This window comes from Electrona antarctica (assembly GCF_951216825.1).
Source record: "Electrona antarctica genome assembly, chromosome: 12".
NCBI classification, from domain to species: domain Eukaryota; kingdom Metazoa; phylum Chordata; class Actinopteri; order Myctophiformes; family Myctophidae; genus Electrona; species Electrona antarctica.
Window position 1 is genome coordinate 44,980,359 of NC_136793.1, and position 12,500 is coordinate 44,992,858.

The 12,500-nt window shown below is 44.8% G+C and overlaps 1 protein-coding gene across 1 annotated transcript in view; it reads left to right on the plus strand.

Moving 5' to 3' along the window:
- Nucleotides 1-12,500, plus strand: part of mmp11a (matrix metallopeptidase 11a) — a 33,937-nt gene that overhangs the window by 1,251 nt on the left and 20,186 nt on the right. The window contains exon 2 of the mRNA XM_079515856.1: nt 10,644-10,900. Coding sequence (XP_079371982.1) covers nt 10,644-10,900 — 257 coding nt within the window. The remainder of the gene's footprint in view (nt 1-10,643; nt 10,901-12,500) is intronic.

Here is a 12,500-nt window from a genome sequence, read left to right on the forward strand (position 1 = left end):
GGGGGACCTCCATAGACTATGTGGCGGTGGGTGGAAGCCAGCATATGTATTTTGTTAATGTCATGTTGGCATTGGCATCAGTTGCAGACGTCAACACATTAACACATTCAAGCTTTTACTTTTTTTTTTATCAACATCATCCAATCCAATCCACTGTATTTATAAAGCACATTTCTCAACTCCAGGTTTACAAATTAATTGCTGTAAGCTATAAATACACTAAATGTAAATCTAAAAACAGCAGTGAGACTGAGATCAAAGAACACATACCGGTAATAACAAAGCCACACAAAATCGTATATAGCATCACAGCAACTCTCAAACGGAAGTAAAAGTGTAAAAGGTGGGTCTTAAGGTGAGATTTAAAAGTCTCGATGGTGCATGGCGGTCAGTTTGACATGATGGGGAGGAGAGCTCGTTACACAATTTGCGGGCTACAAAAGTCGACAGGAAAGGCTCGGGTCACCTCTTGTCTTTAAACGTGTCTTCTTTGTGACCTCAAGTTTCAACATGGCCTGCAGACCACAAATGGGCCATGGGAGTATAAACCTTTGCATTTGCTCCATTGCAGTATTTTGGCCTATATGTAGCCTATGGAAGAGTCACAAAGTGTGTCTGTATATGTACTATAACAAGTTTCTGTAAGCACTAATGTGGTATCCCTGCGCATAACTCCATGTAGGTTTACTTGCACACTAAGCTGTTGACGGAGTGGATTAGGGCTATTGCGACGTGCAGCCTCACTTTTTGTCAACAGCGTGATTTAGCTCAAAGGATTGTATTTGTAACGACATTAAGTGGAACGCATGAAAAGCCGCGCGTATTCCACCCACACCATTATCAGAAAAGAAAGCGCTTTTGCACCTGTGTGGTGGTGACAACTTTTTTATGTCTCTCGCTCATTTAGCCTGGTGGAAACTCTAATCTTTAGTTTCGTCAATTTGTTCCCCCATTGTTGACAAAAGCGCCAGTGATTATACAAGCTCGGACAAGTCTCCCTGTCTGTGGCATTTGGGGCAGCAGGGATATACAACACAAACACGGCTGCTTTCTCTCTCCGGGGAAGAAGAAGAGGGGAAAAAATGGCAGTGAACAGCCACGTCTAAATGTTTAGATATCCCCACTGACTAGTCTGTCAACAAAACCTGAGTGCCGGCCCTCGGGGCTCTTCTTCCTGTTTTTGCTCCATATATCTTCGTCCGTGACTTTTTGGGGCAAAAAAAAACTATTGGGCAAAATATAGAGCGTGAGACCCCAGGTGACATCAGAGAGAGCACTCACTGACTGGCTTCCCATCGGCTTGCTTCCATGAGCCAGAACTAGGTCACAGCTGCAATCGCGCTGACTAGCTACCCAATGAAAGACACTTGTAGAGTGTGTGTGTGTGTGTGTGTGTGTGTGTGTGTGTGTGTGTGTGTGTGTGTGTGCGCGCGCGCGTGCGCGTGTGCGTGTCTGTAGTTACGAGGCACACATGTGCGCCTCCCTCTAGAAATTAATCAGAAGCTTTTAGTTCGTTAGTTGGAGGAGAGGAGGAGGAGGAGGGGCCTTTTTTTTGGCCTTGATGTGAATCGCCCATTGATGTGGTGGCCAGCCAGGTCATGCGAGGGGAGCGCGGAGCATCGTCACTGACTGACTGTCACTATTCCCGGCTCCACAGATAGGAAGTAAAGATTATTAACCATGCAGGACTCCGTGTGGGAGTTCAGTTTGGGACAAACAACAGCTATATACTGTGCATCAGCATGCATAAGAGATTACAGTAGAAAAGAAACCACTCGGCAGAGGAGATGTTGGTGTCATATATGGAACGATAAGACATGCAGTCACACCCTGATGGGGTTTGTATCATCTAAACCATGCACTGCCTTCTCTTGTGTTTCAGATTTCCCAGCCGATGTATTTGATTTTGGGGGATAAGGAGGCCGATAGGAAAAGCATATAATCTCCCCATTACAGTAAATCCCCTAGCGAGGAAGCAGCCCCCTTTGTCCTCGTTTTTATCGGCATAAACACGCCCTTCAAATCAAGACGGCATCTCTCTCCTCGAGTAAACAGTCACTTAAGACTTATTTCCTACTGTCCCCGAACTGAGTGGACGTTAGATTAATGTTATTTAGACGTTCAGCGCTAATCTTAATGGAGGATCTATACTCTTCGAGTGGCCCAGTGGCCCTCGGTTACCCCTTCTTCCCGGCAAGCTGCGTTAAATTAACCCATTTTGGGCGGGAACCCCTTTTGGTGTTAGCATTATGTTATTCTTTAGCTATTGAAAAATAGCAGATCTACAAGCTCATAGCACGCCACCGAGTGGCGCGCTACGAGCTTGTAGGTCTGCTATTTTTGAAAAATCGTGAAAATATTTATTTCAGAAAACTGGAGGATTTAGAAGATTTTTTTTTAAATGTTGAGGTCAGGCCTAAATGACTTAAGCAGATCCTCTTAGGATGCACCACCAGTCAGCAGTTCTGCTGCTGTTGCTGTGATGACAACATGCTGAAAACATGATCTGTATTCTGTCAGCACGGCGCCTCTTTCTGCTCAAAGTCGCATGCTTTTTTTTTTTGCCAGGTGCTTGAAAAGCGCCCGGACCACATTTGCACTCACCACTACTGACGACCGCAAAGACGACTTTAGTGACGACCTAGTCATGATTGGCTGCCTCCTAGCGACCTTACTAGCGACCTTGTCGTGATTAGGGCTGCCTCCTAAGCCAATGATAGTCTGAATGGCATTAAAATAGACAAAAACATACTCTGACCGCCGCAACGCGGAGCGAGTGGCTAACAGAAGCTAACAGAAGCTAATGCTATAGAGCAAACAAGGACGACCGTAACGAAACACAGCGAGTGAACCAACAAAAGAACGTCGGAAACTAACGAAAAAACGGGCGCTATACAAGAGGCTTGTTGCGCCTGGCAGTTGTGACCGAGAGTCATTCTCGTTAAACGGTGCACTGTACCTTTCACAGAGATACGTCGGTGAAATAATGACGCTCAAATGCAAAACGCAAAGCTCGTGTTGTTCAAACAAGAGACCCTTTTCAGACGCATGCCGTGTACGGGCATGTTAACGTGCGCTTTGTGAATACCACAGTCAGATCCCCCCCTCCACTGTAGCTCACAGATCTTGTCATCAACATAACCAGAAGCTAGATGTGTCCATACATGTAAGACACCCCCCCCCCCCCCCCCCCTCCTTCCTCCATCCTCATGTGCACATAATGATAAAGCATCCTACCAAAAAGGCCTTCGGGGCCGAGTCTGGCGGTTGAGGTTAGTGTCTCATCACTGACTCTCGTCACTTCTGCACTCAGCAGATTGTGATGGGGGCTTTATCCCATTCTAGGCGGGAACCCCTTTTGGTGTTTTAACTAAGCATTATGTAATACTTTAGCTATTGAAAAATAGCAGATCTACAAGCTTGTAGCGAGTGGCGCGCTACGAGCTTGTAGGTCTGCTATTTTTGAAAAACCGTGAAAATGCGGCACAAATCTTTGAATATATATATTCTTTCAGAATACTTTTTTTTTTATTTATTTTTTTACGTCAGGCCTAAATGGTTTATTCTCCCGGGGACTTTTTCTGAAACATTGTGCTATACACTTCTTCCGTCCTAACAGGATTCCCATTGTCTGCGCTGAAATTACACGAGCATTACATCAAGCGTTGTTGGGGCCACAAAGCTTTCCACATCTGCGTGACTGCATGCAGCGCCGACTGCCAAAACCTAAACCTCCCGTGAACCACTGAACTTGATTGAACTATACTGAGAACTTTACATTTTCCATCTACATTTTCCATCTTCTATACACGAAAACATATGATATGGAAAAAGAAGAAGAAGAAGAAGCGCGCCGTGGGTCCTTAACCCATTCTGGGCGGGAACCCCTTTTTGGTGTTTTAAAGCATTATGTTATACTTTAGCTATACGAGCATCATTGAATATATATTTCAGAGCGAACATTTTAAACTAAAATATTTGCATCTGGGGGGTCCCTGGAACTACATATTTTGAGATGGGGGTCCGTGGCCCAATATAGATAATTCTGGCGGTCCTTGACATGAAAAAGGTTGAGCACAACTGACATAGAAACATGGGTTTTTCAGAAAACTATTTTTTAATCGCCATCAGTCCAAAATGGGTTAAATATAGAAAACTGTAAACAGGTGCTCTTTGGAGAGGGTTTTTTTTAGTTTCAGGACAAGAGTTCTTTTAAAGTTTGTAAAAATCACAGTGAAAAAATAAATGATGGTGGCGAACTTAAAGAAGGTCCAAGGCAACTCTGCTCACAGTTCAAGTATAGAAAATCCTTTATTCCATTAGTGGAATAATGCTTTTTTCCAACTGTGATAGTATTGAACTTTTAAAGAACTCTTGTCCTAAAACATATGATACAGCCTTAGTGCATGTGGTCCCCCAGTGGGAAATAAACCTCTGACTCTGGCATTCTTAACACAATTTGTGCCCAAGACGTCTCCAGACGTCCTAGGGACTATTAGTATGCTCTGCTCATTGAGGTACAATAGAATCAGTACTCTATCCTACATCACCATGTTTGAATCATTGAGCTATCCTGGGGATTGTTACCATCACCCTATAGGGCGGTCTCGGTGGCACACACGACGACAGCCCTGACATCGATAGTGCAACACGTCGTTATCTTTGCACTGACCAAACCTTCTCAGTTAATGAACTTGGCATATTGGGTGTAACCTTGAACTTTGATCCAGAGCTGTTGTTGGGTCTCTCGTTGGAGACTCATTGGCTGTGTTTTCGCTCACCCACGGGGGTCAGACAGGGTCAACTAGGTCCATTTGACACGGAGGCTATTTCGTCTAACCGCGCAAGCGTTTCATCTCTCATGCCTTTGAAACGACAGGGGAGACAGACCACATGCACCTACTGCTTAGAATTAGCCATGTCTTAACAACCATGGAAGCCCAATACTCCTCTCAACTTACTGACTGGGATCAGTCTGTTTAGAAACAACAGTCAAAACCCCTCTCTGAAAGGGATATGTCGACATATGTCAATTTTAGCCAGTTGTTTTTCTTCAAACATCAAAACTATAGGACTCAATTAGCCCATTAAGTAACCACTTATTCGCTGTTTTATACTTCAGAAAAATCACACCCGTGTGAAGTGAGTGGTGCGACTCCGTGTGGGGGACCCCAGGGGGTCCCCGGAACTTCCACACCCACAGGAACGAGCCCAGGGGGGCGGCCCGGTTTCCGGCGAGCCGCCCCCGCGTCCGAAACGGTTGAAAAATTACAGAGTTACCGTGTGGGGGTTCCCATGGGGTCCCTCTACTGTACTGTACTGTCAGTCTGTCACTGTATTCCACTGTCACACCCAAAATCATCATATCTACAGTTAATATGTGTGTGTGTGTGTGTGTGTGTGTGTGTGTGTGTGTGTGTGTGTGTGTGTGTGTGTGTGTGTGTGTGTGTTATTAAATAATGAGCTATAATTGACGTAGATCTCGGCCAATGGCGGTGAATCTTTTTAACAGTGACACTTGGTGATGAAAACCAACCAAACGCTATTTTCGTGCTCGGACCCAGCCAGGGACCCAGGGACACAGCCAGAGACACACAAAGCTCTGCTGTGCTGTGCTGTGCTGTGCTGTACTGTACTGTACTGTACTGTACTGTACTGTACTGTACCGTCACACCCAAAATCATCATATACAGTATACAGTGCGTGCGTGCGTGCGTGCGTGCGTGCGTGCGTGCGTGCGTGCGTGCGTGCGTTAGGCTGCACAACAGTGACACATGGTGATGAAAACCAACTAATTGCTATTTTCGTGCTCGGACACAGAGACACACAAATCTCCGTATAGGAGTGGTTGCACCACTCAAAAACAGGCAATCCACAAGCTCGAAATGTTATGAGTCTGTATACTTTCTAATGTTTTGCCTAAAAAATGGCGGTGGCAAGGTTAAAGTCCCCGTTTGTCAGCCAACAAAGTCATACAAGGAACAGCTTTAGGAGTGATGCCACTTTAGTCTATATTGCGTCCTGATTCCTGAATGCATGGTCAGTGCAAAGCCTGGATTTCAGTGTGAAAGGACGAGCTAAACTATTCATTTCGGGGGAAACCGGCAGACAAAAATATGAAAACCTTTTATTCCGTTAATCCATTGAGACCTGGAACGCATCCATGTCACGTTAGCGTTTAACCACATTAACCATTAACCCATTTTGGGCGGGAACCCCTTTTGGTGTTTTAAACATTATGTTATAATTTAGCTATTGAAAAATAGCAGATCTACAAGCTCATAGCGCGCCACCGAGTGGCGCGCTATGAACTTGTAGATCTGCTATTTTTGAAAAATCGTTAAAATGTGCCTTTTTCTTTCCAAAAATTGTCATGATTTAGAAAACATTTTTTTTTAAATTTCGACGTCAGGCCTGAATGGGTTAATGTGACCCGTCGCCGGAAAAGAAGAAGAAGAAGAAACAAAAGGGCAGAAATTCCAAAACGTCAAGGGTATCTTTCAAACTAAGTGAAACGTAAAAAGGCAATAAGAACAGTGGAGCCAGTCTAATGGAGAGATGGCGGCTAGGGGGGGGGTGGAGGGGTCCAAGAGGTGTGTGTGTGTGTGTGTGTGTGTGCGTCTCTCCCCTCGATCAAGGTCCATCACTCACTGAAAAACTAAAGCCCCTTTACTTCTGTGGTCAGGAGGAGTAGAGGACTCGGGGACTGTCGGAGCACATTCCATGAATCCTGCTGGGTATTGTTCTCCGTAGGCTCTGTAACCACACAGTAGTGTTACAGGCCCACAGCACAGAGGGACGGCGGTGTGGGTCACTTCAGATTCAGAACATAATAAAAACACACCCGGGAATGAGTCCAAACACATTGTCCATATAGACCACAATGCAGACGGCGGCCATCTTTGCCATTAAGTTAACGGGTGGTAACTATATAGCCGCAATTTTGCCATTGACAGCCTAAACATCCAAACCGACAAAGTGTGTTAACATATTTAGGCCGTGACGTCGAAATAAGAAAAAGCGGTGGCTCTGAAAGAATATATATTCAAAGATTTGCGCCGCATTTTTACGATTTTTCAAAAATAGCAGACCTACAAGCTCGTAGCACGCCACTCGGTGGCGCGCTATGAGCTTGTAGATCTGCTATTTTTCAATAGCTAAAGTATAACATAATGCTTAGTTAAAACACCAAAAGGGGGTCCCGCCCAGAATGGGTTAAACGATGTTCTCACCAACTCACCAACATTGCAGCTGTACGAAAAAGCTTGAATTGTCTTCTTTCTATCCGCAAAGTGTTTGTTTCATAAAAATCCAACGTAGACATGTTACGTATGAGCTCCTTTCTGTCAAGACATTCCTTGCAGATGATTATTTTTCTAAGTGTTGCAGTTTGGGAGTGCTCGTTGGATATCACTCAACGGTCCTGCAGCGTATACCACCACCTGTTTTGAATTGATAACGAGTGCTTCCAAACAATCACCTGCAAGGAATTGCAGGTGATTGTATAGTAGCTCATGATAGCATATGTGACCAGATTTGACTGAGAGACTGCCATCGCGCAAATTACAGCTTTTCACCAGAGGAGAAAAACTTTTTTTAATTTATTTCCCCCAAAATGAGTTTATAGCACAGGCAGACTCTTCACATACTAGAGCATGTCTGAAATAAGTGTCAGAGCTGAAATCGACATGTAAATATGAAATAAATCCTTAAACATGTAGCTAGGTGTAATGTTAGAGACCACAGAAGTGAACCTTTCAAGCCTGTTTTCTCAACTCGCTGTTTTCTGCAAGACATTACTCTATGAGCCATATCTCCAAAACTGGTGGGTCAAACTGAACAACCAATATGTCAATTTGAAGCTATGATTCCCTGCTTTCATATGACATGAAAAAACGAAAATTCAAAAAAATCCAATGGCAGTCCTCGACTCCCTCAGTCAAATTTAGTCACATATGTCTGTGGTGGATCTTTCAAACACTTTGCAGATGAAAGAGGATAATTCAATTCAAGCTTTCCGTATGGCTGCAATGTTGCTGAGTTTGACGTCGTTTAATGAATACAATCAGATAGGACTTTTCTGTTTTTTAATGTTTGGGCTGTCAATGGCAAATTGCAGCTACAGTATAGTTGCCAGCCACCATGGGCTTCTAAATGGCTTCTAAATCCCAACAGTTTCCCCCCCCCCCACCCCCCCCCCCCTTTGAATATATATTCAAAGATTTGAGCCACATTTTCACGATTTTTCAAAAATAGCAGCCCTACAAGCAGCCCTGGCGAGCTTGTAGATCTGCTATTTTTCAATAGCTAAAGTATAACGTAATGCTTAAAACACCAAAAGGGGGTTCCCGCCCCAAAATGGGTTAACTTAATGGCAAGATGGCCGCGGTCTGCATAGGGTTAATGTGGGACGATGCCTCCCACGGGGCTTGTTCCGTTCAGCAGTAGAAGAGGATATGCGTGTAATTTTGGTAATTTAGCCCATTTTGGGCGGGAACCCCTTTTGGTGTTTCAAGCATTATGTTATACTTTAGCTATTGAAAAATAGCAGATCTACAAGCTCATAGCGCGGCACCGAGTGCCGCGCTATGAACTTGTAGGTCTGCTATTTTTTAAAAATCGTAAAAAATGTGGCGCAAATCTTTTAATATATATTCTTTCAAAGTAATGTTTTTAACTCGTGTCTAAATGGGTTAAGGTACTGCCCAAAGCACACCACCAGAACTGTAAAAAAGAAAAAAAGAAAACTCGGAATTCGGAAGCTTTGGTTGGCGCCACGCGAGAAGCTGCTGGTGAAACACTGCTGTGGTCATGGAGAGGAGAGCCTGCACCCTCTGTAATCTCCCCCTGATGCAATAAGCAAAGCCATTTCCTCTCTTTTTGGCAAGGGGGGGTATTTACTCTTAATAGGTAGAGGGATAAGGGACAGTGATATAGTCTTCTGGGACCCACTTTACGACAGAGGAAAAAAAACAACATGGCTCACTGACCTGATTACAAGTCTCTGTGTTGCTATATATATATATATATATATATATACAAGTAAGACGCGTAAACGCGGGAAGCGAACAAAGCTGTTGTGGCAGTCTGACACACACACACACACACACACACACACACACACACACACACACACACACACACACACACACACACACACACACACACACACACACACACACACACACACACACACACACACACACTTACCCCTGTATAGTTCCAATTTTAGTTGCCCTCTGGTGGCGGGCGGGTGGTGTTACAGCGTGACACACAGACAGACAGACAGTTTTCTGCTTCTATAGTTAGTGCTCACTTTGCTCGCAATGACCAGCATGTAAATATCACAATGAATGAGTAGAATGGAGAAAAAAAACTACTTGGCTTCTGCCACCGCATCATTTACTGAAGCGTTTGCCTCAGTTCAGAAAGAATGAATAACATGTTTTTTTTCCCTCCTTCTTCTCTTGCCCCAAATGCCAATTAACACATTATATTATGCAGGTGTGAATGACCCAGACAGACAGAGTGGAAAAGATGCTGACTGCTAAAGTCCTGACGTCACTCGCTAACTTCTCTATAGCGAGAATGACATTGGGTCACATTCTAAAACAGCCTGAAAAACCATTTTTTTGTTTTGGCCACTAAAGTACAGATTTAGACCACGACGGAGGGGCGCCGTCTCTAGCGAACTTAAGCCACGAGAGACGCCACCGAGCCAGCATGCTAAAGCTCGCGAGTTGCCGCGTCGAACGTGGTGTAGTTCGCTACACAGCCGACTCAGCCCCACATCGAGTGGCGACCCGATATGGACACAATAGTACATTATTACCGTTTCATAGAATCAGAATCAGAATCAGAATCAGAATCAGTTTTATTGTCACATCACAGGTTTACAAGGTAAAGAAGTGGGTGAAATTCGTTTTTGTACATCGTTCCCATCGCAACGTTAATTTCCATAGAAAGAAGAGGGGGGGGGAGAAGAAGAGGGGTGGGGGGCAAGTGGGAAGGAGATCAAAACAAGAGAGCAACAGAATCTACATATTTACAAAGTACCTGAGATAATAAAAAAAACTAACTAAGGTGCCTGAGCATAGCAGCAATGTATGTATACTGTATAATGTATGTATACTGTGCATTAACTGACGGGAGAATTCCGACAAAGGCAGACAATGGTTTGGGTTTTAACCCATTTTGACCTGAGGACGATTCTACAAATTCCTTCTAAATCCTGACAGTTTTCTGAAAAACCCTATGTTTCCATGTCGGCCGTTCTCAAAGTTTTTCATGTCAAGGACCTCAAAAATTATATTTGGCCCCCCTCTGAAAATATGTTGTTCCAGGGACCCTCCAGACGCAAATATTTGAGTTAAAAACTTTGGCTCCGAAAGAATATATATTCAAAGATTTGCGCCACATTTTCACGATTGTTTTTTAAATAGCAGACCTACAAGCTCATAGCGCGGCACTTGGTGCCGCGCTATGAGTTTTAAGACACCAAAAGGGGTTCCCGCCCAAAATGGGTTAATTGACGGAGTACTCCGTCAAAGGCAGCTCTATTGTGAAAAAAAATCATCTAGCTATACTAGTCTCTGATCTATGAAATGAACAATGAACGCCGACACGGGCTGTTTGTTTTGAAGGGCTTGCTCCACATGTCCGAGAAGTTCCACGACCTGAAGAAGCGAGGACGGGTCGCGCAGCATCACGCCCAGGACCTGGTGAAGGAGGCGAGCCCGCTGCCGCCGATGACCGCCAACGCCAGCGAGCTGTGGAACCGCCCGCGCTGCGGCGTCCCCGACTTCCCCACCCAGAAGGAGCTCCACTACAAAGGGAAACACAGGCAGCGGCGTTTCGTCCTCTACGGAGGCCGCTGGGACAAGACAGACCTCACCTACAAGTACGTGTCACTCACCACACATATATATAGTCCTCAACTAGTCTGCACTACACTGTTCTATTCAGTGTAATACCGTAGTAGTGCCATTTAAACAAAAGTCTTCTAAATCATGACAGTTTTCTGGAATACCTACTGTATGTTTCTATGTCGGTGGTGCTCAATATTTCATGTCAAGGACCCCAAAAACTATATGTAATATAGGCCGCCGACCCCCATCTGGAAAATATGTTGTTCCAGGGACCACCCCCTCCCCCCCAGAAGCAAAGATTTGAGTTAAAAACGCTCTGAAAGAATATATATTCAAAGATGTGCGCCACATTTTCGTGATTTTTCAAAAATAGCAGATCTACAAGCTCGTAGCGCGGCACTCGGTGCCGCGCTACGAGCTTGTCGATCTGCTATTTTTCAATAGCTAAAGTATAACATAATGCTTAAAACACCAAAAGGGGTTCCCGCCCAAAATGGGTTAAAGGAGTAGTTCACCCCAAAATTACACACTAGCCAATGATTTGATCAATATGAGACTTCTAGTAGGAGACTCTTTGAGTCTACTCCGCGGGGCATCCCATTATTGACTCAGGAATGCAACGAGAGAGTAAAAAAAAGAAAGAAAAAACATGAATTCAAGCCTTCATGGGGTGTGTAATTGTCAGTGTGCGTGTTGGTTGGTTGGTCACCCCCCAGGTCATCATGACATCACATGACATCAGCCCCCATATATGATGCCCAGGTCATCGTGACATCACATGACATCATCAGGGATGGATATATAGTATATAGTAAATGCGACCTGCTGTCGCAGTTAAGCATATATGGATATCCCTGATGTCATGGCCAGCAACTCATCTGACCTCAAACCCTTAGATCTCCATATATGGATATATGTCAGAACCTGACCCTTCCCCATCCATCATTCCTCTTCGATGTGTCCCTTTTGACTGATACCTGTCCGTTCAAACTCTAGACGGGCCCGCCCCAAAGTTATCAGTGCAGCCGCGCCCGGCAGCCGGTGAAAACTAGAGTTCTCAACAGGCCCGAAAATGAAGGCCCGGCCCTATACCTGGGCCCTCATCAAACCCTGTGCACTCAAGAGAATGTCCCCGCTCCCACCCATAGATCTCCATATACTGTATGGAGCTGACCTGTTCTGACATTCCATCCATATGTTGATCTGACCTCATCAAACCCTGTACACTCAAGACATGCTCCTTATATGGGAAGTACAACATTCATTCTATTCCATGTCCTATTCATGTTGAGTCGGTCGGACACGCGGTTGTCCAGAACCGGCACAAAAGGCTCTGGTCATGCAGGCTCTGCTATATAGTGGACCTAATGAGCCCATGTCCGCTCACATGTATACAATTCCCAGACCTCTGCCTCAGCCAATTGACCCCCACACCTACCATTTGATTACTTAACCAGTCCACGTTTCACAGTCAGTTTGCACTCTTCAGACACAGGCAGACAGACAGATACGGAGATCTCCATTATGGGCACAAAAGGGACACGGTCAGACTGGGTGTTATATGACAACGGGTATTGCTATAGGTTCCCAACTTGCATCGTTCCCAAGTAGGCCGGTGGCCGACGGGCACAG